The 25579-nt window shown below is 53.6% G+C and overlaps 3 protein-coding genes across 9 annotated transcripts in view; 2 read left to right on the top strand and 1 right to left on the bottom strand.

Moving 5' to 3' along the window:
- The first annotated feature begins 221 nt into the window (after positions 1-221).
- POLR3C (RNA polymerase III subunit C) lies at positions 222-13451 on the top strand. Its single transcript, XM_037882774.2, has 15 exons — positions 222-360; positions 2006-2172; positions 2944-3199; positions 5083-5268; positions 5441-5529; positions 5977-6081; positions 6647-6739; positions 8061-8141; positions 8652-8703; positions 8817-8877; positions 9676-9826; positions 10650-10751; positions 11849-11898; positions 12680-12829; positions 13192-13451. The coding sequence occupies exons 2-15, from the start codon at positions 2026-2028 to the stop codon at positions 13271-13273; spliced, it is 1605 nt and encodes a 534-aa protein (XP_037738702.1). The 5' UTR covers positions 222-360; positions 2006-2025; the 3' UTR covers positions 13274-13451.
- Positions 13452-13596: 145 nt separating this feature from the next.
- Positions 13597-21696, top strand: NUDT17 (nudix hydrolase 17). Of its 2 annotated transcripts, none has more exons than XM_037882777.2 (8): positions 13597-14526; positions 15983-16105; positions 16809-16992; positions 17818-17843; positions 18326-18418; positions 19297-19395; positions 19910-20046; positions 20780-21696. In XM_037882777.2, exons 2-8 carry the CDS (start codon positions 16025-16027, stop codon positions 21012-21014), a joined length of 855 nt encoding a protein of 284 aa, XP_037738705.1. In that variant the 5' UTR covers positions 13597-14526; positions 15983-16024; the 3' UTR covers positions 21015-21696. The 2 variants fall into 2 exon arrangements, with proteins under 2 accessions (XP_037738705.1, XP_037738703.1); XM_037882775.2 differs by lacking the exon at positions 13597-14526 and adding an exon at positions 14879-15073.
- PIAS3 (protein inhibitor of activated STAT 3) overlaps positions 21617-25579 on the bottom strand; it is a 41892-nt gene continuing 37929 nt past the window's right edge. For 4 of the 6 annotated variants that reach the window (XM_043535443.1, XM_043535444.1, XM_037882765.2 and 1 more), the window contains one exon: positions 21617-25129. In XM_043535443.1, coding sequence (XP_043391378.1) covers positions 24866-25129 — 264 coding nt within the window. In that variant the 3' untranslated portion in view covers positions 21617-24865. Of the gene's footprint in view, positions 25133-25579 lie in introns of all 6 variants that reach the window. The other 2 variants (XM_043535442.1, XM_037882772.2) reach the window with 2 other exon arrangements.

Here is a 25579-nt window from a genome sequence, read left to right as displayed (position 1 = left end):
GCGCGCCGAGTCCTCCACGCGGCCAGAGAGACTCGGGCGAGGATAGAGCGTCGCCCCGCAAATTCCGCCGCTGGCCTGCGCTTTAGCGCCCCAGCCTGACCACCGAGACTAGCAGGGGTGCGCGTAGAGCGGCCCCGTTATAGCCGCGCTCTCCAGCGGACAAGGGATAGAGTCTCGAGAGCCCTGACTCTGGGCGCTCCCCATGGCCCAGGCTGCAGCGGCCGAGGGGGGATGGGAGCGATTGGAAGTGACCGGAAGTAATCGGCGGTGAGCCGGAAGTTGAAGGGGACGGGGTTGCTATGGTTGCTGCAGGGGCCTAAGAGACCCCCCACCCCCAGACAGCCCAGGCTGCGGCCCCAGGTGAGTGAGGGCATCGGGGCGTGGGGCCCCCAAGGCATCCAGATGGGGGGGGGGGGCGCGAGTCTCCCTGGCCAGGGGGCATCGAACTGTGGAGGCAGCTGGACAGGAACAGAACCCAGGAGTCCTGGCCCCCAGTCCCCTGCTGTGATCGCTCGGCCGCTCTCCCTTCCCAGGGCTGGGAACAGAACCCAGGAGTCCTGGCCCCCAGTCCCCTGCTGTGATCGCTCGGCCGCTCTCCCTTCCCAGGGCTGGGAACAGAACCCAGGAGTCCTGGCCCCCCAGTCCCATGCTGTGACACTCGGCCGCTCTCCCTTCCCAGGGCTGGGAACAGAAGCCAGGAGTCCTGGCCCCCAATCCCATGCTGTGATCGCTCGGCCGCTCTCCCTTCCCAGGGCTGGGAACAGAACCCAGGAGTCCTGGCCCCCAGTCCCCTGCTGTGATCGCTCGGCCGCTCTCCCTTCCCAGGGCTGGGAACAGAACCCAGGAGTCCTGGCCCCCAATCCCATGCTGTGATCGCTCGGCCGCTCTCCTTTCCCAGGGCTGGGAACAGAACCCAGGAGTCCTGGCCCCCAGTCCCATGCTGTGACACTCGGCCACTCTCCCTTCCCAGAGCTGGGAACAGAACCCAAGAGTCCTGGCCCCCAGTCCCCTGCTGGGATCACCTATCCACACTACCTTCCCATGCTAAGATCATTATAGTTCCCACAGCTGGGAACAGAACCCAGGAGTCCTGGCTCCTAGTTCACTGCTATGATTACTCATCCATGCCACTGTCCAAGAGCTGAACGTTGAACTCAGGCATCCTGACTCCTAGGCTGCACTCTGCTCTGACCATCTGGCCACCCAACCTTCACTCATATAACATTCCTTCTGACACCAAGCCTCTCTCCCCGTGGGTTCTGTTGGCTGATAATTCACCTGGATGTTAGTTGTCCGCCTTGGCTCAGGGTGTATCGCTCATGTCACAGTCAACTAGATTGTGTAGACCTAGCACTTATATGAAGGTCGTTTGGAGGAGCCCTCCTCCAAGCTGAAAAAGGCTATTTGCTGAGCTATCTTCTCCTGCCTTTCAGTCCTTTGTTTCCATAGAAAATTCCTTATCAACATTTCAGTTCCATTAGGCCCACCACTATGCATCTCTCCTGAAGCATCCCGTAAGGATTCTTTAGCTCCTATAGTGCTGCCTGCATGGTAGACATTGTTATGGCTCTTAATTTTGAAATGAATGGAGTGCCCGACTGGCAGCCCTAGAGGTGGATTATCTGCAGAACAGATGCAGCAGTAGGAAAGGACAAGGCAAGCTTTCCACACAGCCCACCCTGCCCTGGAGGGATCATCTCAGGGGATACTATGTGTTTAGTCTCCATGGCTCATTCAGTCCTTGGAGGGCAGGCCTGCCTGCCCAGTTTGCCAACAAGGGGGCTGGCTGTGATGGCAGTTTTGATATAGGCTTAACCTCAAACCCACCAGATTCATTTCAGGCATGAATTGGTAACAGCTTTTAGTCTCCACTGATCTAGGCCAATTCAAACAGGTGACTCGAGAGGTGAAAATCTTTGTATCTAATCAGCAAATCTCCTGCGCTCGCCTGTCTCACCTGATAAGAACTTTAATAACATAAATGCTTTTCCCCATATCCTTCTAGTATTTTAATTTGCCGGCAAGATGACTCAGGCAGAAATTAAACTCTGTTCCCTCCTGCTGCAAGAACATTTTGGCGAGATCGTGGAAAAGATAGGGACTCATCTTATCAAGACAGGCAGCCAGCCGCTGAGAGTGATTGCCAACGACACAGGGATGTCGCTAGATCAGGTATGTCTGGAATACTCTAGGAGTTAGTCTCCTTTGGATCACACAGCTGACTAAACTATTATTCGCTCATTACAACTTGTCAGTCACCATTTCTGGTGCTTTTGAAGGATTCTGTTATTCTAAAAGTGTTTGCAAAAGGTAAATCAGAATTTGAACATGTCTCCTTAAAACCAAATCAGTTTCTTTAATAGTACAGATTGCAATCAGCTTTAACAGAAAAGGTTCTGAGCTCTTACCTCTCCCCAGAAGGGCAAAGGGAAGGAGGGTGTTTAAAACTAAAATTAAAAAATGTAGTTTTATAGAGGGTGGAGAGGACAAAAGGAGTTCTCTGAAGTTAGTGCACCATCTGGAGAATAAGGAGGTGAGACTTAGTGGCCCAAACTCACACAGCGAGTCAGGACTACAGTCGAGATTCTCAGGCCCTGCCTCGAGTAGGAGGAGATCTTGTAGGTTTTTCCATCTCTTAGTTCTATGATATCCTGAGGCCCCTGGGGAATTTCAAACATCACCCTCCCCTCTCCCACAACAAAGATGATCTGGTGAACGCTCAGTAGCTTTATCTTAGGTTGTTAATGATCAGTGCTAATTGGGGAACGTGTGACCATTCCTGAGACTATGGATGGAGATAAAGCACCTAAGCACATAAGGGGAGGGGCATGCCCTTCCTGATCCCAGAGGTGATCAGCCCTGGAGCATGATGGTTGATTTCCGCCATATAAACTATGCTAAGTTTCCAAGTACGTGGCTCATTCCTTTCTCTGGCATGTGCAGGTTAAGAAAGCTCTCTGTGTCCTCATTCAACACAACCTAGTGACTTATCAGCTACAGAAGCGAGGCTTTGTGGAGTACGAAGCTCCGTGCAGTCGGGTGCTGAGGATCCTCCGGTATCCACGTTACATCTACACTGCCAAGACCCTCTACAGCGACATGGGCGAGCTGATCGTGGAGGAGCTGCTGCTGAATGGCAAAATGACCATGAGTGCTGTGGTGCGGAAGGTTGCAGACAGGCTGACGGAAACTATGGAGGGTGAGCCAAAGCGGTGTGGAGACAGCTGAGAAACAGAGCGGAAACCTTTTGCTGCAGCACCTTATCGTCTGTCTGGCAAGGTTTGGGGCTGCCGGGCCGATACTTCATGCAACCAGAGTGGCTGGGTTCTGTACGCAGCGAAAGGGGATTGGATGGCTCCCAGAATCTGTGCAGAAGAAGAGGGCTCTGGACATAGAGCCCGATCCAAAGTCCATTGAAGTAAATGGGAATTGTTCAATTGATGTCAGTGGGCTTTAGGTCAGGTCCATATGGAGCATCCTCAAGGGGCTGTACAGAACACTGACACTCCCAAGCACCTCCAGGAGAGAGGTCAGTATCATCACCCACATTCTATAGAAGGGGAAACTGAGGCACAGGGAGAGGAGGGGACTGCCTAAGATCAAACAGTGAGTCACTATAAGAGCTGGGTACAGAACTGGCTCCTGTGCTTGGACCATTTGACTATGATTTATATTGATGTCTCTTTTACCCTATCTTTCTATCAGTAGACAAGTGTAGAGACAGCATGGTAGGAGACCTGGGAATGCATTCTCTGCTCTACCATTGGTTCACAATTTGACCTGGAGGGAGTCACTGTCCCTCGTTGTGCCTCAGTTTCCCCATCTGTAAAATGGGAGTAACAACACTTATCCAAATGACAAGTGCTATGTAGATTCCAAAGAGTGTAAGTGCTGGTTACCTGCATATTTCTCATCTCAAGGCTGAATTTTACACACACATGGACTAAAATGGAAAACACATGTGTTAGTCACTGAATCTGTTTTTCCCTTACCTCTGTATCTGTCCCTCCAACAGACCTAAGTTTGCTCTGCTCATTTAACTATTCCCATTGATTCGTGGCCTACAAAGAGGTGGAAATCTTTGTGTTTCCACTGCACCTTTCTCTTAAGAGAAATGTGGGAGGCCTTAAATACCTGGGAAGAAAGGGAAAAACCTCAACTGGCCAGCAAGAGTCATAGTTGTTCACTGAACTATATTAGTGGCTCCCCTTGATTAAAAGACACCAATGCTATATAATCCAATGGAGCTTTATAGCCTCTGGTGTACAAGCTGTGTCCCAACAAATGTTGAGTTAAACGGGAAGAGAGGGGAGAGCAGCGTGAGTTTAGATTGTAAGCTCCTCAGGGCAGAGATTCTCACTACATACAGTGCCCAGTGCAATGGGGCCCTGATCTCAGGTGCTGCTGGAATATAAATAATAATAAATGATGATAATGAGAGAACTTAAGAGGCATCAGAGACAACCTGCGTTATCCGGTGAGATTTGAAATGAGACGGAGATTCAGGAATTTGCTAAGAGCTGCCAGAAAGACTCTCCTGTGGACGGTGGCAAAGAGAGGGGCTGAGAGAGGCCCCTGCTATATGTGGGGAGTGGAGCAGAAATATACAGGAAATGTTTCAGGTGTAGCAGAAGCATAGGAGAAGGTTCTTGCACCAGCAGTTGTGAGATCTGCAAAGGGACAGAGAGCAGACCCATGCTACTAGCGTGGTAGAGGACTGGGGAGAAAGACTGGTTAAGATTTTGTAAGATGACTAGTGATTTTGGGTGCCCAAGTTGTGACACATTAAAAAGACCTGCTTGGCCCATCTCAGGCCCCTTTAAGGGGTCTCTAGTTGCCACCTAGAAACTGAGGCACCCAAAATCACTCGTCACCTTTGCAGATTTGGCCCAAGGTCTGAAGTCAGCTGGAGCGAGTGGGTGGAAGGTGATAAATGCAGATCAAATACCGAGCCTTCTCTTGCGCAGCCCTGCTTGTACGTCTCTTAAAGACAACGATGCGGCCTGATCCCACGTGGGTGCAGGAGCAGCTGGAGTTTGGGATCATGATAGATTCTGTTCTCCTTGGTATCCTTTTGCCCAGATGGGAAAACCATGGACTATGGCGAAGTCTCCAACACGTTTGTGCGCCTAGCGGACACGCACTTCATTCAGAGATGCCCAATGGCCCCTGAAACTACCGAGACTTCGGATGCACCACCACCTCCTGCGCCCACTTTGGCAGTTAATGAGAAGGACATGTACGTGGTCCCCAACCTGAATCTCATAGGTGAGAGCTGTCAGAATCTCCTTGGGTAGATTGCATTTAGAATGTGGGTGGGTGATACCAAATGCGTGGGGTGATCTCTGTGTAATCAGCAAAGGTGCTTTGGGAGCTTTCCAACCTGCACGCAAGACTGCCGTGCTGGTATTCAGAGGAAAACCCTGTCTTTGGCCCGCAGGGAAAGGGAAAAGGAGAAGATCATTTGACGATGAAGATAACGGTGAACACAAGGCAAAAAGGCAGAAACAAGATGCAGACAGCAAAGAGGTATTGCTAACCCGCTGCTGCTCCTTGGCTTGCATTCAGGCCAGCCATGATCTCTGTGGTCCTGGAGGGCTTAGCAGTCCTTTATTCCACTATCTGACCTTTGGGTTTATAGCCAGTGAAAACCAGCAGGGACCAGTGGGTCCACAGTGCTTACCCTAGGGGGAATGAGGCTACTGTACAGCCTTTGTTCAAGGGGCTGTTTGGTGTGGACAGTCTGCCAGTCATCCACTGTGTAACCTCCCTTCTTGGTTCCATTCACGTTGGTCCAACTCTTCTGAGATTCTAGACACCTGCAGCTCCCAACAAGCTCCAGGGTACGTGGCAGGTGCTCAGCACCCCTCAGAATTTGCCCTGCTGACGGTGCTCATTCCTCAGACGAGCATCTGGCTCTGCAACCAATAAACCAGCCTCAGCGTTTCCTTCTCCCTCTTCCCCATTTCTCCTCAGCCCCCTCCCGATGACGGCATTTATTGGCAAGCCAACATCGATCGGTTCCACCAGCACTTCCGAGACCAAGCCATAGTCAGCGCGGTGGCCAACAGGATGGACCAGGTATGCAGAAGTAATCGGGAACTTCCTCAGCAGGGTTACTCCAAGTAGCAGGAGTGGGGAATTTGGTGCTTGCAACCTTGGCAGTTACATGTTAAAAGCTTCAAATCTCAAGCTTCAGGATACTAGTTGATGGCTGCAAGGGTCAGGAAGGAATATTTCACCGTCTTCTGAAATATCAGACATTGGTTGCTGCTGCAGACAGGAATTGAACCGAGGGCTGCTTCCCGTTTTAATCAATGGGAGTTTTGCCTTAAATGCACCAGCTGCCTGCTCCAGTATATCAAATCCTACAAGCCAGTTATCCATGCTGCTAAGCCCATATGTTCCTCTCCCAGAGCATCTTTCCCTTCTCCTGCACTGGAATGGTCTTCCTGGCAGTTCAATGGGGCATGTAACCACCCTAAGATGAGTGGAAGGAGGCTAATGCAACCTAGATCTTACTGGAGGCTGATTTCTGAATTTGGAGCACCCCAGTTCGTGAGCGGCGGGGAAAGGAATTCTTCTTTCATCATGTGAACAGAGATTCTGTCAAGGCCTAAAGACTGTTTCCTTCCTTTTTAAATAGACAAGCAGTGAAATAGTGCGGACTATGCTGAGAATGAGTGAAATTACTACATCTTCCAATGCGCCTTATACGCAGCCACTGTCTTCCAATGAGGTGAGTTTCTGCAGTATTTGGGGCACTCCATAGAAATCGGACACGGATAACTATATTTCTTTGGTATTTGCATTGTGGCAGCAGCTAGCAGCCGCTGTCCTCGACCAGGACCCCTTGGTGCCAGGTGCTATACAGACACAGAACAAGCTACAGACATTATATTATTGAATGGCACAGGAACCCAGCTGAACACTCATTTTAGACTTCAAGTTTTGGTCATGAGCGTCAGAGTGTCGCCCACTCTCTCTTGGTGTTTGCCCAGCCTCAGATCCAGACTGTGGAAGGGTTGTCTAGTGGTGAGAGGAGGACTCCTGGGTTGTAACTGTAAAGTTATACATCTAGGAACAAGAAAGTAGGGCATACTTACAGGAGGGGGGACTCTCTCCTCAGAAGCCGAGACTCTGAAAAAGATTTGGAGGTCAGGGTGGATAAATGACTGTGAACTCCCAATGCAATGCTGTGGCCAAAAGGTCTAACACGATCTTTGGCTACCTATACAGGGGAATCTCAAGTAGGAGTAGAGAGGTTGTTTACCTCTGTATTTGGCACTAATGTGATCTCTGTTGGAATACTACATCCAGTTCTGGTATTCCTACTTCAGGGAGGATGCTGTGAAATTGGCGAGAGTTCAGAGAAGAGTCACAAGAATGTCTAAAGGGTGAGAAAGATGCTGTATAGTGATAAACTAAATGCATTGAGCTTGAGTCTAACAAAGAGAAGGTGAAGGGGTGACTTGATCATGGTCTATAAGCACCTACATGGGGAACAGAAATTTGATAATGGTCTCTTCAGTCTAGCAGACAAAGATCTAACAAGATCCAATGGCTGGAAGCTAGACAATTTCAGGCTGGAAATCAGGTGTACAATTTTAACAGTGAGGGTAATTCATCATTAGAACAGCTCACCAAGGGTCGTGACAGATTCTCCATCACTGGCAGTTTTTAAATCAAGATTGGGTGTTTTTCTAAATGATCTGCTGTAGTTCAAAGAGGCATTATTTCCAGAATCTCTGTGCCATGTTATACGGCAGTCAGACTAGAGGATCACAGTGACTTCTTTTGGCCTTGGAATCTATGAATTTATGGCTGGCTCTGTTGCTGACTCACTGCGTGACCTCAGGCAAGTTACTTCACCTCTGTGTGCTGCAACTTCTCCTTCTGTAAAATGGAGATAAAAATGTTACCTTGCAGCAGGGCTCTGAAGATCAATTCTGAACATGTTTGTAAAACACTCTGAGATCCAAAATGAATTAAGTACTATTTATTTTTATCACCTCAAATGCAAATAGCAGGTATTTTCTGGGTGTTCTTTTATTCCACAGATATTCAGATCTCTTCCAACAGGATACAACATTGTGAAACAAATTCTGGATCAGTATCTCACTTTGCTAGCCGATGACCCGGTAAGAAATGCATTATGTGTAGTTTGGTTTTGAACAAGATTTCCACCTTTGGTCCAGTTCTGATTTAGGGCCTCAATCATGCAGTCCTCTCCACGTGAGTGGGCCCCATTAAAGTGAGTGGTATTTTCCACATAAGCAAAGCTGTTCACTTGATTAAGTGTTGGTAGGATCAGGGCTTTGGTTTCTTCATCTCACTCAGTGTGGACAGTGAAAACAGGCACTAGTCAGTTTTACCCTCTGTTTCTAGTCTGTTTCATCTTGGGGTTCTCCTGCCTAGGTCAGAATGACTGCAGCTGGGAGCAGGAAGGTTTAAAGAAAAACAGTTTCCCATTAACGTTTAAACATCGTGAGAACGTTACTATTAACATTCGGCTTTGGAAACATCCTCTAACCATTAAGGTTGGGGATTTATTTTTTTAAAGAAACTTACATTCTGCCCCCAATGGTATTCAATTTATATCAGAATTGTAATAGTCTTTGTATACATTTAACCCTTTTATTTCCTTGTAGCTGGAGTTTGTTGGTAAATCCGGCGACAGTGGCGGGGGCATGTATGTCATCAGTATCCTTTACTGAGAAATCTACTATGGGCAGTTTACTGCTGGTCCCGGGGCTTACCGAACCTTGTGAGATCCTTGGTAATTCATGTGTGGTACCTTGACACGCACTGCCCAGATCTCCACAAGGCCCTCGCGACTTTGGCAACAGCAACACTGGAATCCATCGTACAGGAGAGGTAAAGCAACTGTTTGAATGTAGCTTGTTAGCCCCCTTGTTACTCTGCCCAAGGCATACATATGAGAGAGAGAAGGTGGGTGAGGCCATACCAATATTTGCTGGTCCAGTAAAAGAGATTACCTCACCCACCTGGTCTGTCCATATCCCACAGAGCTACAACAGTCCTCAAACAGCAGAGCTGCACCTTTTTCACCCACAATCTCCGTCTTTTCGTTGAAGAGGGAGAGAGGAAGGAAGGATCCAATCCTGAGAGGTGCTAAGCTCCCTCCCAACTCCCATCAATTTTACTGACTGATCTATCTCAGGATCAGGCTCCACATTATCCAGCTGTATGTTGAAAGTGTTCATGGTTTCGAGGCTTCCTGGGTGGTACCAGATAGGAAGGTGACATTAGTTGTGATGAGATTCTCCAGTCTCTGCTGGGCAGCCTGCTCCCTCTTTAGCTAGCCTGGATTTCATGAACTAGGGAAATGAACATTGCTGAGTGAAAATTTAGTGACATCTGCATGATTAACTCTCAGACACATTTCATTTTCATGCATGTATTTCTAAAGCATCAGTTACTGGTCTAGAGACCAGGTACCGGACTCAAAGGACCAGTGGTCTGATCTGGTTTGGGCCTGTGGCTCTGAAGTCAGGATTTCATTCCATCTTCAACACATACAAGATGCTTTTCTCTTCTGAAGTGTTAATGTAGGAACCTTTTCAATTCTCTGATGTTCCTGTGCAGCGGGTCTAGGTTTTGATGTTCTTCCCCAGAGTTGTGTGTTAGTTGGTTTGTTCCTCCCCCATCTAGATTTGGTTCCCGTTGCGCAAGGATATTCAGGCTGCTTCTGCGGAAGAAGCATTTGGAACAGAAACAAGTGGAAGATTTTGCCATGATTCCTGCCAAGGAGGCAAAGGACATGCTGTATAAAATGCTATCCGAGAACTTTGTGTCCCTACAGGTGAGAGTTTCTATTCATGCTGTCACCCAGAGGTGAGCAGAGTGTGTCACAAACAGGGCATACAGGACATAGAGATGAATGCAGATGAAGGAAGGTGGTTAGAGCAGGGGACTGGGAATCCTGGGTTGCATCCCCATCAGAGCAGGTGGCTGGGAGTCAGAACTCTTGGTTTCCATGCTGAGCTGCGGGGTGGGAGCATTGTCTAGTGGTTAGAGCAGTGGGGTGGTATCTTAGTTTCCATTCCCAACTCTGGGAGGGAGTGTTGCCTAGCATTAGAACAAAGGAATCAGAACTCCTAGGTCATTCATCTCTCTCTGCCTCCGTTTTCATAGACCTGGACAACGGATCCAGTGTTAACCTGTCTCCCAGGGGAGTGGAAAGCTGATTGCATTAATATCTGTAAAGTGTTTTGTGATCTCAGTTGTTCTCCCCTAGCTATCGGATCCCCCTGCTCGTCCCTGGTTTACTAACGAATAATAGTAACTGGAAATGTGTGTCACTGGACAGTTTCCAAGCACTGGTCCTCAGACTGTCACCAGCAAATGCCCTTCCCTGCATTTTGCCGCTGGGGGAGCCGAGGCCTGGAAAGGTGCAGTGACTTTCCCAGGATCACATGGCGAGTTATTGGTGGTGCCGTGCTAGGGATGTAAGCGGTCAGGGTCACCCCACTATCCCACACACCCTCTCTCTCTCTCTTTGCAAAGAATGATGATCGCTGGGTCCCTGGGGGAAGCTAGAAAGGAGCACACAGAGAGAACAGACAGATACAGCCCTCTGGGGAGGTCACACATATATTACAATCTTCCTTCCTGCACGCAAACAGGAGATTCCGAAGACTCCGGACCACGCACCCTCCAGGACGTTCTATCTGTACACAGTGAACACTCTGTCCTCTGCACGGATGCTGCTGCACCGGTGTTATAAGGTACCCGATAATTCCCTGGCCATCCAACTGACACTGATGCTCATGCAAATCACACTGTGTCCTTCGCACCCCTTGGACTCCTTCGGTTTATTCCCTCTCTCTGATTCTGCGTCACCACAACAGCAGTTGGGTCGTTGGGGACTCTGCAACATGGAGAGCAACATTCCCAGGTGCAGAGAGTCACTGGGCCGACAATCCTGGCCCCTTTCATCCCTTATCGATTTACCGACGGATGGGAAAAGTGACACGGGGATCATTCAGCCACTGAAATGCAGCCCCCTTGATTGGGTTGATCGTGCGCAGCTGCCCTGCACAGGCACTGAGGACAGGAAATGGAAAGTCCAGCATTCCATTGAACCGGCAGAGAGAGCTGTAGGGAGGCAGAATGTCACTCGGCAAGTTCACACCTGGCCAGGAGGCTGGTGGTGGTAGTGCCCTGGTGACTGGAGAAAGCATGATGGGATCTTTAGTGACCACAGAGAGTGGATCTCAGCTGACAGAGGCAACCGCTTGCAGCACAGTGCCCTCTGCTGCTGCACTTGGCCATTGCGTCCAGGGCCAGTTTAGAAGGAGGCATGCAGTCATCACTCCCTGCTCGGACTTTGTTTGCCTTGGAGGGCTGTCATCCGAGGATAGACCTAGCCTGACCCTGCTTAGCTTATGAGAGGGGCTCAGAGCACAAGGCTGCATTTCCCACAGGATGGTAGAGGCTCATACTCGGGGTGGGTGATAAACCCTGTCAGATGCATCTGTTACCTTTAACACCGTCCCCAGCAATGGCACGTGAAGGTAGCAAGGAGTGAGGTGGATTTCCACACCAGGCCCTGTAAATGGCGCAAGAATTAGCTGCAGAGAGACCAGAGCTGGAGCAGGGAGCATATGCATAAAATCCATCCCCCACCCCGATTCTGCCCATCTTCGCAGCTCATGGCGCAGAGGACCTATCTGCAGACTTGGGGGGAGCCAGTGGTGGGGCCCAGTATTCCCGCCCACACTCCCCCTTTTGGCTGAGATTAAAGCACACAATCAGATGGCGTCGTTTCTTTGTATCCCTCCCCCAAAACCCTGCTTCTTGTTCCTCTCTTTCCATTCTCTAGAGCGTGGCCAACCTGATTGAAAGGCGACAGTACGAAACCAAGGAGAACAAGTGAGTGGCGCTAAGCAGGCCGAAAGCTCCTGGGCCGAGTCATCATGCTGGGGTCAAGCAGCTTAGACCTCTGACGTGGGCTTCGTAACTAGAGGAGCTTACCAAAGGGAGTTGGGTGCCTAGCTACCATAGGGAGTTAGGAACCTAAATAGCTTTGAGCACCTGGGTCTTGGTGCCCAATAAGTGTCAAAGATAAACAGATGGATGGCAATGAAAACTGTTTTGCAGGGGGGGCGGTTAAGGAGAAATATCATCCATGTTGGGTAGGCGCACGCAAACACACACACCCCTGAGCCGCGCTGCCCCAGCCAGGGTTTGAGCCAATGTGGTTCACTCCAGCTTTGTAATAGAGGTAAGCACCCTGGGTGCAAGGATCTGCAGTGGGGGTTTGCCGCTCTGGGGAGCTGCATCAGTACAAACAGTCCCTGCCGAGACAGGCCCTGGTGCGTCTGGCACAACCATGGGCATTGCTGGTGCACATGATGCTTTGCAAATGCAGCCCCTGCCCCCAGAGTTTGCAGTGTAGCAGGGGGAAAAGGAATAAAGACAAGTCCTGGGGTAATAGGCAAGGGGAGGGCGAAGGAGGAGATGTTATTGATGAGGACAGTGGGGCGAGGTAGTGGGGGAGACACATGGATTTTGAAGGCAGGAGGGAACCTGCCTGGATCCGAGATTGAACCTGGCCCCTTGTGAGTAACGCGGTTGGCCCAAACCTGAGTGATGGGAACGGGCTTCAGCGTCTCGCCGGTGCTCAGTGCACGCTGTCTGCCTCGCCCCCCAGGCGCTTGCTGGAGAAGTCTCAGCGGGTGGAGGCCATCCTAGCGTCCATGCAGGCCACGGGCGCCGAGGAGGTGCAGCTGCAGGAGATCGAGGAGATGATCACAGCCCCGGAGCGCCAGCAGCTGGAGAACCTCAAACGCAACGTCAACAAGTGAGCGGGGCCATGGCGAGGGTTGGGCCGGCTGGTCTAGGGGATGGGGAATCGGGATTCCTGGGGGCTACACCTGGCTTTGGGACAGGAGTATGGGTCTAATCAGAGCAGGGTGGGGGCTGGGAATCAGGACTCCTGGTTCTATTCTTGGGCAAGCTGCATTCTCCTTCTGCCTCAGGTTCCCCATATTAACAACAGGGACAACGCTACTTCCCCACTGCCCGGGGCTGTGAATTAACGCATGACTGTTAGTAAATAGCTTTGCACTGCTCACCTGGGAGACTCCCGCTAAGCACAAGGCGGCACAGACACGTGCTGCTCGGCCTGTGACGCTCTCCCTCCCCTTGTCCGTAAAATCACAGGATCGACGCCAGCGAGAATCAAGTCGACGAGACCATCTTTGTGCTGGAGTCGTACATTGAGAGCACAGTGAAGAAGCTGTGAGGGTGCCCCCTGCTGGCAGACTGCGTCCCTTTCACCACGCCAGTCATGGCCCTCTGGGTGGAACTATCTGCTTCCTGCGCGGGGGGAGTTTGTAGACAGCTGTTCTGCATTTTTATTTATTTTAACTGTATGTTTAACATTGATTGAAGGGGAAATAAAACACTGATTGCGCTGAGTAGCTACGTAGGGGGTAGTTGGAGGTGGTACAAAAGCCCCGGCCGCCCAGGCCTGAGAACCTCACCCAGTAAGCTCTAGGGCTGGTGAAAGATGCCAGCTGGACAATTTAGGAGACTACAGTTCCCTAGTTCTGCCTTACAGTCTAGGCATGGGCAATACCAACTCCCCAAACACACCTGCCATGCCAGCGTGTGGTCTCCATAACCCTGTCAGTCCTTGACCTCTCTGCTGAGAGTGCCACCCCCCTGGCCAGCTGCCAGGATGCTCCGCTGAGTCTGAAGTTCCTTGCAAAACCTCTCCGCTGAGCCTGCTAGGTCTGGAATTGTCCATGATGAGCCCAGCCGGGGGACCATAATCTGTGCCTCGTCTGCACCAGGGTTTCACAGCGAGATCGCTGGCTCCGTGTAAACCCACCTGTTGCTTGCAGTGCGGACAAAGCCGCACCAGGGCTGAGATGCTTGACACGGTGGTGGAAGACGGCGGGAGGCTGAGGAAAAAGTCAGAGCATAAGGGGCCATCTAGTCACAGCGCGGAGCCAGCTGAACCCGTCAGACAGTGCGCTGGCCCGGCATGTTTTTATTACTTGCTAGGTTTATCTCTAGTGCATCTATTTCACTGTCCTCTAGGGCCGTGGCTCTTGACCTTTTTTCATTGGTGGACCTTTAAAAAATTTCAAATGGAGGTGCGGACCCCTTTGGAAATCTTAGCCATGGTCTGCGGACCCCTGGGTTGAAAACCACTGTTCTGTGGTAACAACCACCTTTCACAGACCCCCTTAGACATAGTCTGTGGACCACAGGTGGAGAACCACTGCTCTAATGGAAGGAACAGGAGCTCTGCACCTGGGCGAGATCCCATCTGCCCTCCAGTGGCTGCGGATAACGGCAAGAAGCCCTAAACATGGCAGCTTCACCCATCGCTGCTAGCAGGAGTAATAATCTCCAGGCCGGAGACTTTTATGAACCAAGAAACTTTCCTCTTGCTAAACCTTCCAGGCCAGCTGGACCAGAAGCTCTGATTTCACAGCCCCTCGTGTGGGCAGGTTTCCGGGCCCGCCATCAGTGGTGAGGCGCGAGGTAGGAAGGTGTAATGGGAGCAGCGGGATCACTGCAGGAGGCGCTTAGACTGAGATGGGGGCACGGCCTGGCTGTTTGTTCTGTGTCTGTACAGCGCCTAGCGCCATGGGGTCCTGGTCCAGGACAGGGCTCCCCCAGCTGGAGGGTCTTGACTGCTTCCAGAGGGCAACACCCCCAGCTCCTTGGGATGCTGGGCTCTGCCCCAGCCAGGGTCCGCGCGCCCCACCTCCAAGGGGAGATTCGGGTTCCCAGAGGCTGCAGCGATTGGGGGTGGGGGGCATGTGCCCAATTCCTGCTGGAAACGCCGGTAGGGGGGTCCCCGATTGTCCTGCTGAGCCGGTTGCACGGCGAGCAGCCAGCAGGGGGCGCCCGTTTCCACTCGCTGCCCGGCTCGCGCCTCTCTGGGGCCTGCAGCCGCCTGCGCTCGCGGCAAGTCCCCGAGCCAGGGCCGCGCTCCCCCGGCGCGGCGCCCATGGAGAGCCTGGCGCGGGGCCTGGTGCGGCTGGCCAAGGGCAGCGCCCGGCCCGAGCGCGCCGGGTTCCTGCAGGTGCGGGCCCGGGGGCACAGCGGGGCGCTTGGGGGGTGGGGGGGGGGCTGGGTGTGCATGGAGGTGGGGGGAGAGCGGGGTGTGCAGGGGGACTGGGGGAGGGTTGGGCGTGCAATAGGAGGGGCTGGGGGGGCACAGGGCTGCGTATGCAGGAGGCGGGGTGGAGGCGGTGTGCAAGGAGGTTGGGGGAGGGCTGGGTGTGTAAGGAAGTTGGGTACTCGGTGTGCAGGGAGGTTGGGGGAGGGCTGGGTGTGTAAGGAGGTTGGGGGGAGGGCTGGGTATGCAAGGGGACTCGGTGTGCAGGGAGGGTGGGGGAGGGCTGGGTGTGCAAGGGGGGTGGTTTAGGTTAGTGACAGAGCCAGAACTAGAACCCAGGAGTCCTGGCTCCAAGGTCCCTTCTCTAGCCACTAATCTGGACCCAGCGACCCCTTTGCCAGCCCTCCTCCATGAGGGACTCTGGCCTGAGGCCTTCTCCGGCAGCCCCCTCTCACTCCGGAGCCCCGTTAACCTCTCCTCCCTGCAGGGGCAGGCCAAAGATAAGGGAGGTGCCATGCAGGTGTTCGGGCCGTGGGCGCTGTACTCCACTGAGGACGGCCTGGTCTGTTTCCTCAGCCGAGTCTAGTCAATGGGGCGCCTGCTGCCATCAGGACTCCTGGGCTCCAGCCTCAGCTCTGGGCGAAGACGTGGGCAAGTGGCTAGAGCAGGGGATCGGTCTTTAGTCTCCACTCTGCCCCTGAGTTGGCTGAGTCCCATCTCCTCTCCGTGCCCAGTCTCCCCTCCGGAGCGGGGAGGGTCCTGCCTGAGCTGCTGGGCTCTGTTGCCCACAAGTAATGCGTGTAAAGAGCTGGGAGCCCCCCATGAAGCGTGGTGAGAACACGAGGCCTGTGATTTCCCTGCTCTCTCTCTCAGAGCATCACCGGGCACTTCTGTGCTCCCCACGAGGACGAGGCGATGGTCAGCTGCGGCTTGGACCAAAACCAGTTTGTCATTTCCGACAGCGAGTTCCCTGGCTCCACCAGGATCCTTCTGAAGGTCAGGACGTGCTAGGGGGAGGCACTTGTATCTAAACTGATGGGATTTAAGGGAGGGACTACAGCAGGGGATTGGGCGTCGGGACACCTGGGTCCCCCACTCCTCTCTGGGAAGTAGTGTGTTTGAGTAGCTAGACCTGAACACGCGCTGTCAGGACTCCTGGGTTCTATTTCTGCCTCTGTCACTGACTTGCTGCATGGCCTCGGGCAAGCATCTGTGCCTCAGTTTCTCCACCTGCAAGCTGAGAACAGTCCAGTAATATCTATAAAGTCCTCAGCAGTCCCCGGCTGGTCGGTGCCGTGTAACTTACTAACATACAAGAGCCCATGGCATTTTCTGGGAGGAGAAAGGGGCTTAGCCCAGGGTCCTTACCAAGGAAAGTCGAGCTGTTCTGAGCTCCGAGGCACCGTGTGGAACATACCTGGGTATGTGATATTGGCCGCAGCGTGTCTGGCGACTGCCTGCGTCAGCCGCGGATCCTGTCTGCTCCTCGTGCCCTTTGCATAGCAAGAAGGGTTGGCCCAAAATGACTCCTCTGCTGTGTTAAGCCCCAGAGGTGGCTGCATGTCACAGCTGCAGTGCGGAGAAACTTGGTGGAGTTCTTTGGGATGAAAGGTCCGACGGGCCTGATCTGGGAAGCTGCAGTCTCTTGCTGAGGCCTGGTGTGACTGTTACCAAATACTCGCTCCTTTTCCTTCCCCAGAGACCGTCCTTTTGTCCCATCAAGCACCTGGAGGAGAGGCAGGCTGCCGCGCTGCCAGAGGCGCTCCGAGGCCGTGGGGTAGACGTGGGGGTGGCTGTCGTACTGCAGTCCGTTGACAGGAGAGTCTTGCTCACACGAAGGGCCAAGAATCTCAGCATCTTCCCCAACATCTGGGTGCCCCCCGGTGAGAGGACACGGACGAGGCTAGCTTAGAAATGTCCAAGCCAGGGCACAGGCACTCCAATGGGGACCTGGTGATGCGTCTAGCTGGGGTTTCCTGTCAATTGCCTGCCTGGCCCAGGGACGGGGGGCGGTTCTGTGGTCATTGGAAGGGGGAGAGGGTTGTTTAGAGGGAAGAGTTGGAGACTGGGAACTGAGCCTCTTAAATCGTCTTCCCAGGCCTAGGAAAGGAGTGTGAGCTAATGGTTAAAGACAGCGATTGGGAGACCGGACTCCTGGGTTCCATTCGCAGCTTTGCCACTAACTTTGTCGTGTGACCTTTGCCAAGTCAACTTCCTTCTCTTGGGCTCCCTCCCCTTCCCGCCCTGCTGTCCTTACCTAATGCACCAGGGTGTAACGCACTAGCTGCGTTGAGATCCTGCAGTGAAAGGCGCTAGGGCCGTGCAGACAATTAACCAGCAGGGAGCTGGAAGGAAGCGAAACGGCCCAGCCCTTTGTTAAACCAGCCCGGTAGGGGGAGAAAACGCTGCTGCCGGGAGATCAGCCACCGCTGGGGGACCCTGCTGTGGCTGGAGTGTTTCTTCTGCTAGGGTTGTACGTTATCTGTGCCGGCCAGGAGGCCCAGTCACGGACCAGGTTCCCATGGTGCTAGGTGCTGTACAGACCCGGAACAAAGACAGCCCCTGCCCTCCTCCCTCCAACCCCCCCACAGGCTATGAGACCACCAGGGTCCAGCAGCAGCAGCCACGGGGAGCATCTCCATTGCCTCCAGGGGGCGCTGGACCTGCTCACTGTGCCGCTGACCGCTCCCGATTCTCTCCCCTTGCAGGTGGGCACATGGAGCCGGACGAACAGGTACCGCCTCGACACGCCGTGCGGATGCCAGGGGGGTTGGTTTGAATGGGCGAGTGGTGGGGGGCGGGGAGCAGCAGGTGTGGGGGGGTCTCTGTGCCTACATGGGGAAGGGAAGGGAAGGGGCTAAAGCTGAGCGTAGTGTAATTTTCCTTGGGATTTTCAGATGGGAACTGGGGTAGGGGCTGCTTAGAGCCAGGGACGGCATCAGAGCTTCTGGGTTCTTGGTCTGACTCTGCCACGTAGGTGCTGCGTGGCCTTGGACGAGTCACTTCCCCTCTCGGTGCCTCGGTTTCCCTATCTGTAAAGTGGGGTTGCCAGCTTAGCATGCAGAGGCTGGTGAAGCTCTTGAGTTCTGTGGCTAGGGGGCGCTGTTGCGGCGCAGCGCGGTACCAGGCTGGATTCAGAGCCCCTGGCGCTGCGGAACGTGGGACGCAGGCAGGCTGTGCCGGGCCGGCTCTCACCTCGCTGTCCCTTGACCGTAGTTGCTGGAGGCGGGCCTGCGGGAGCTGCAGGAGGAGACAGGCTTGCGGCTGGAGCCGGGCGGGTTCTCCTGGACGATGCTGGGCCTGTGGGAGGTAACGTCCCACGCTCCTGACCTGGGTCACGGGTAACCGCTCGGCACGCGCCAGGTTCCAGAGAGGCCCCAACCGGGGATGGTCCGTGCTCAAAGCGCCAACCTCTCTGGGGCGGGGGGAGGGAAGGGACCACATCCATCAACCAGCAGCAGTAGCTGATTCAAGCTTCCTCTGCGGATCAGCCACTAGGGGGCGATGACTTCCCACCCTCTCCTAGTGCCAGCCACACGCGCAGCCGTGACCTGCTGCAGCAAATGGGGCTGGGGTCGAGCACCCCCTCCTGAATCCCCAGTACTCCCTGCAGCGGCTGGCACGGAGTTACCCCGTCCCAGGATTTGGAAGGAGGCATTGCTGGGTTCAAGAGAGTGAGATAAGTCCCCCCTTGCTGGCGATTAGCCCGGGTGGCCAGGGACACAGCCCCAGGCTCTGGGTGTCCCAAAACCTCTGACTACCACAAGCTGGGACTGGATCACTCAGTAATTGCCCCATTCTATTCATTCCCTGTGAGGCACCTGGCACCGGCCACAGTCGGAAGACAGGATCCTGGGCTAGATGGACCCTTGGCCTGACCCAGCACGGCCGGTCTTACGGGCACTGCTGCAGGGCTCAAACGTTCTTGGCCATTTAAGACACTTGTTTCTTCCTCCCCCCTGCCAAAAATCGGGGCGTCAGCCCTGTTCTCATGACCCAGCCGCTCGCGTAGTGTTGCTGTTTAAACAGCTGCAGCACCCGACCCCAGAGGCAGCTGCATTTCGCTGCTTCATAAAGTGCGCTAGAGGCCTTCAGGATCCAGCCACCGGCCCTCGGCTTCTGCCTCTGGGGCGGGGCCGGGCCTTCGGGGCTGCCGAGTCCTAGCCCCTGGTTCTCCGTCTGCGCAGTCCGTGTACCCGCCCACGCTGAGCAGGGGGCTGCCGAGGCGGCACCACGTCGTCGCGTACCTGTTGCTGCTTTCCACCGAGAGTCACCAGCAGCTGCAGGTGAGCGGCCCCGAGAGCGCGGGTGGGGAAGGTCTAAGGAAGCTGCTGGGGGGCGTTGCTGGGGGGTGACGAGTGAGCCCTGATTGAGGGGACCGCTCGGCCCCGGAGAAGATGGTCGGGAGAGATTACTTAGAGAGTTGTTCTTACGTGTCCTGATGTACGTCCATTGCCTGGGGTTGCTGTCCCCAGACCGCACCCTCCTCAGCATCTTGAAGGCGTCCTTAGGGGAGCCGGCCGTGCAGGTTTCCTACGTTCAGCGCCACGAGCCCTTGGCCTCAGGGACCCTTCGAGGAATTCAGCCTCCATGGCCTGTCCAGACCTCAGCTTCTCCGCCGAGATGACCAGCGCCTGTCCCTTAGGTTTGACTGTGGTTCTGCGGCGTCTTAGCGGCTTGTCTCCCAGCCCCTTGCCCGGGCCTGCCCGTAGCCCCATTGGTCATCAGTCGCGGCGACTCCAAGCCCCAAAGAGCGCGGAGCCCTGTTCCCTGCACTCAGAGGCATGTGTTGGATTTCAGACGAGGATCAAGGCGGACGGGAGCGAGGTGAGTGCCTACGCCTGGCTGGAACCCCACGTTCTGGAGTGTATCGCGGCTGTCGAGGACGGAGCAGAGAACATGGGGCACGTGCCCAGCAACCTCCCCCCAACCATCAAGTAAGGAAAGTGATTTGCCAACCCAGCCTGGCCGGTTTTCCTCTAAGAAGGGGAGGAATGATGATCTTCCCTGGGAGAGACAGGCTGCATGGTCAGAGGCAGGCCTCTGCTCCCGTGCCTCTGAAATGCAGCCAGGTCTGGGGAGGAGCATTGCCGCTTCCCAACAGGGAGTGGAGAGGACTCTCCGGAGGGCAGAATGGAAGCGGCTAGGTTGGGATTTGGCCAGCAGACACGGGGTTAACACGCCTGGGCGGAAATGCCCTTTATTGGCCCCCCTGCTGGGTGTCTCTGAACAGCAGCAGCTCTTCTGCCCCCATGCTGGACCGCTGCTCTGGGGAGCGTGTCCCACACCCCAAAACTTCCCCCCAGCTTCTCTCATCTGGTCCCCCAGGCCAGGGAGCCACAGCACCTGCCCTGCTGGGTGTGGGCTTTACCGGTCCCAGGTACCGCCCCCCAAGCGGGGGCAGGGGCCCTGGTTCCAGTGCAGTCATGGAGGGGGTGTGGAAGCTGCCCTGTAGCTAACTCTCACTACAGCCTTCCTTCAGTTAAAGCCAGGGAAGTTAGCCCTGGCCTGGCGGGAAGGAGCGGCCCATACAGTGACTAGCCCTCACTGGCCACGCCGGGGGTGTTTCGTGCATCAGGCCTGCTCAGTGTTCTCACTCCCCCCTCCGCATTACTGAGCTGCCAGCCGTAACACCGCCCCTCTGAGTAACTTCCGTGATGATCTACCCAGAGCCACGGAGCTGAGCGGGGGCTCGGCCCAGCCCACGGAGCTTCCTACTGCGACCTTCCTGAACACAGCACCTGCAGCGGGGGAAGATGTGGAGCGGGTCAGCACTGGGACCAGGTTTGCCCTGCAGCTCTGGTTAGACACCTTACCGTGCGAGACAAGTGAGCAGCGAAATCCCAGGCCCCGGCCTCCCCGCAGGGCAGACAGCTGGGGAGCGGAGCGGCCGCCTCAGTGCTGAGTGGCCGGTGAAGCAGGTCGGCTCCGTCACCACCGCCGGCCCTCGGACCTGGTTTTACCAAGCACGGCTGCCGAGGCCTGCCAAGAATGAAGTTCCTTCTCACCGCTCCAAGCCCTAGCAGGAAGGGAAGGCAGGGAGTGGGGTCGCTCTCTGGCCCTCCCTCCTACGAAGGAAGCGACTGACAGGTGGTTGCAGCCCCTTATGAAGGGAAGGCACGTCCTGAATGGACTAGGTGGGAGTGCCAGCACTAAGCCCAAACCCCGGCTGCCTAGGACGGGGGGAGGTATTCACTGTCTTGGAAGCCAGAGTGTGGACAGACACGTCAAGTAACATTAGAATAACCACCCCTGCCCTAGCCATCCAAGTGTCTTGCTTAGCCAAAGGGGGCACTGAAGAGACAGTGTGTGTCAGTGGTTTGAGCTCAGGACTGCAAGCAAGGAACTCCCGTTCCAATTCCGCCTTCCACTGACTACTTCATGGCTCTGCCTCAGTTTCCCCTTATGTGAAATGGGGCTAACTCACCCTTCTCCCCAGGTCCCAGCCGCTCAAATCCAGCTTGAACAGAGTTCTGCTCCACCAGTAACTGACACCGGCACAGTGGGGGGTGTTTTGAACTTTATTATCTAAAAGGTAGTTTGCATATACAGAAGTGTTGCAAATAATAAAACAGCTGGATATCAAACGGACAGAATAAATAAACCAGAGAAAGTGGCTAGCTGCTTTTTAAAGGTGTCTAGATAATGTTCACCATGTGTGAGAGCTTATAAAACACTAAGGGACTTCAGACAGTATCAAAGCCCTAGACACTCCTTTATCCATCCCCACCCCCACCCAAACCCTCTACACAAACAACTTGTATGTACAAAACTTGAAAACAGCCAGCGCTCCCTGCAAAGGCTTAATACCTTAATGTCTGTCTCCTCAGCTTCTAGCAACCTCAACCATCACCTGTACGTAACACTGAAAGTACCTGCCTCTCAAAGGGTACAGTGGAGCCACTGTATTGCCACGTGAGTTGACCAGCCTGTGACTGGTCAAGGAGGATCTTGGTAGGAGACAGTACAAAGGACAGATGGGTAGGGTTACAAATATGTATAGAAATCTGCCTTTACTGGGAGCTGGTCTGTCTGTTCCCCCTCCCCCCCAACATCAGAACTTTAAAAACCCACAAACAATTATGTTCCCACTGAAAATGTACACAGTACATTTGTTCTGGTCCTAAGTCCCTTTTCAGTTTGGTGTTGGGAAGATGAGCAGAGAGAAACAGGTTTGCAAAAGTTCAGTAATCTCTCAAAGCACCATTTTTCCAAAAAGCAAATCCTCTGTCTAGCACTTCTCCACCAAGGATTTCAAAGCAGTTCACACAAGTGGGGGAAGGATAATTCTCCTTGTTTCACAGAGCGCAAAGTCTGTCACTTGGAGGTTTCCAGGTGAAAAGAACCAAGCAAGCTAGTTCTGAAGGCTGGTATTTTGAAGGAGACTAGTAGTTGGTTCATCGTTTTCCAGCCGACCGCTCTTTAAATGAAGAGCTGGAACAGCGTCAGCTGGACGTAGTCCCTCTCCAAAACAGAGGAAAAATGATTAGCGCAACTAAGAATGCAAGGTAAAGCTGCACCTCAACTATTCCTCAGCAGGATTCACTACAACCGATACAAGAGCCAGTAAAGTCACAGCAGGATTCTGGGCACAGCTACTTGACTCCTGACCTTGGACCACCCTTCTCCAGAACCACAGGGAACCGGGTTTGTTTTGAAGTTCTTGATGGAGACACTTGTGGGGGGAAAAAGGTGCAAAAAAAAAAAAAAAAATGCTACACGTCGTACCCTTCTGAATGCCATTTTGACCATGTCGTGGTGCATCGAACTCACATGCCAATCTTGCTATTGTGATCAAAAAAATTTAACTTGGCCGTAGGTGCTTGGGGTGGTTGGCGAGACCCTGCTTACGCAGGAGCCTTGAAGCAGCGGCTGTGATGCTGTAAAGGTTACAAACTAAGGCATCCATTTAAAGACATAAATAAAACGGGCAGCAGGCAATGCGCTGTCCCCGCCAAGGCGCAGTATGGGGGCAACACGACTTTCATTTCGTCCTCAGGAGATACAGACACAGGGAGGTCTTTGGAGTTTGGAATGTACAAAAGCTGCAACTGAAAGATACAGATACAGCTTTGTTCTCTGTACAGCTCTGTACTGGAAATACTTAGGAGGAGGAAAAGAAATCTACAGTTTAAAAAAAAAAGACATCGTAATTCCAAACGAGACAGCCTGGGCCGAGCTGCCCAGTGCCCCCGCGAGGGGACAGATGGGAGACAAAAGCCCTGGCAGTCACCCTACTGATGCCTCTGCTCGATACTGTCCTGTCTGCAGGAGGGTTTGCAAGCAAGAACCCCTCCCCTTCTTGCCTCCTCTAGCATCCCAATAAAGAACTGCATCAACCCACGTGTAAATGCCACTGATGGGACATCAATTCAAACGGCCTCTTTTTGTCTTGATTCTTACCAAAAAAAAAAAAGGGGGGGGGGCGCAAATTGTAATGAGGACACAAAACTAAAACAGCAGCCAGGAAAATGTCTGATTTTAAAGGGACCGCGGGTGGTGAATTCATAATTAAAAAGTTAACGTTTCCTTTCCTGCGCCACTCGTAATGCCACAGCGTGTTCAATTAAAAAAAAAACACCTTTAAAAAAAAATCCCCCTTTTTTTCTCCTTGAAAACGGATCAATCTGTTTCTCTTTCTGGTTCTCACCCACGAGCACGTTCGGTTGCAAGCACGAGAGGTTTGCACCGGGTTTGAAGAACGGATTCACTCAACAGAGCTGAGTTTGGGGCCCAACGGAGTTGCTTCGGATCATACAATCGAGGCCAAGGCGGGAGGGAGCCCCAACTACTCACCTGCTTCATGGGAATACTTAAGTGCTGCAGGCTACAGATTCACCCTCCCCTCAGTGGCTAGGGCTCTGCTGGGGAACGTCCATATTTGCTGGAGAGGGTTTGGAATCAGGGCTCAGTTACAGCATCTGTTTTCCTGCCCATTTGTTATTTAAACCCTGGGACAGCAGAGGTTCTCAGCACAGCATGGTAGCTGGAAGCCGAAGTTTGCTAGCCCCTTTCTGAGTCACCAGCTCTTTGCTCTAACCCAGGGTTGGGATGGCAGACTCCCCAGGGAAGGAGGGGAGCAAAGAAGAGGATCAAAGAGTGAAGAATGCCATAGGAGCCCAGATCCAGCTCAATCCCTACTGCCAAAGTGCTTGTGTTGGTGCATAAAAGCAGCGGGCAGCTCCCTGAAAGACACCCACCCACCTTCCATCCATGCCTAGAGGGTTGCTGAACCCAGACAAATTTCTCTCCTCACCCCGCTCCGGGGAGTCAGCAATGGTGTGCTGCAAAGAGATGCAGAAGGTGGGTGACATCCGGGGGGGGGGGGGGGAATGGCTGCTAAGTCCTGCTTTGGCCACTAGATGGTGCTGTTCTAGCAGTACAGCATCAAGGTGGGGATTATCACTGTAGGATCTTTGTGCAGAATCCTACCAAAAAATAAAGTTAAAAACACAGTTTTAAAATGGTCTTGAAAAACAGAGGTTAGCATTTACCCCCTGACCACTGGCACCCCCCAGCAAGTGGTACCAGTATGCTCAGGTGGACGCGTGCAGAACTGAAAGCCCTCCTGCGAGGCTCCAAGGTTGGGCTTAACAGGGGAGTTGCCCTGACCGAGAGAGACGCTTAGGAGACCTGGTACTGGTTAGGTCCTTTCCATCCCAGACAAAAGCCCAACTCAACAGCAACTGCTGAAAATCTGCTTTTCTCTTCTATCCTTGGGGTAACCCGAGATGCCAGCGTGCCCTGGGCCTGGGGTTAGTCTAAGGAAATGATGTCCGGCCTGCAGCCCGGGAGAGCTGCGCTGTTACTCATTGTCCCATTATGCCCATGGCTCTCCCGCAGCGTGTTCGTGGAGACAATGCTGCTGATGCGGCCGCTGGTGGGGCTGATGCTGTTGTGGGATCCTGCCATGACGGGAGCCAGGGGGTTCATGAAATGGGTAGACGTGCCTCGGTACTGGAAGAAATGGCTCAGGGCGTCCTGTTCATCCAGGGAGGTGATCACGGAAGGGCTGTAGTGCTGCCGGGCAAGGAACAGAGCATCAATCATTAGACTGGGCGCCTACTCAAACCCCTCCCAAACCCCCTTCGGTGCTTAGAGCGCTGGCGGTGCCCGATCTGCAAGGGGAACAGACATCACTGCAAAGCAACGGATTTCACTGCTTGCGCTACCGAGAGGGGGAAAGGGAACAGCAGGAAAGGAGAGAGTTGAGAGTCACAAGTGATACTCCTGAGATTTGGGGGAACTGTACCAGTTTACCAAGACTTCACCTGAGCCAGCTGCCTCCCCTTTGGTATAACCCGACAGAGAGCTTGGGCTTTGCTGTAGCTGGCACTCCATGCCAGGTTAGAATGGCGCATCTGAAGAGGAGATACGCAGTGGTGGCCCAGGTGAGACAAGGCCCAGGAAAGAGAAAGAAACCTATTGTACCAGCTCTGAAAGGAAACGGCACTTCAAGCTCCCCTCAGT

The sequence above is a fragment of the Chelonia mydas genome, chromosome 24 (assembly GCF_015237465.2).
Source record: "Chelonia mydas isolate rCheMyd1 chromosome 24, rCheMyd1.pri.v2, whole genome shotgun sequence".
In the NCBI taxonomy this organism is placed as follows: Eukaryota; Metazoa; Chordata; order Testudines; family Cheloniidae; genus Chelonia; species Chelonia mydas.
Note: the sequence above shows the minus strand (reverse complement) of the source record. Positions and strands in the feature narration are given on the sequence as shown.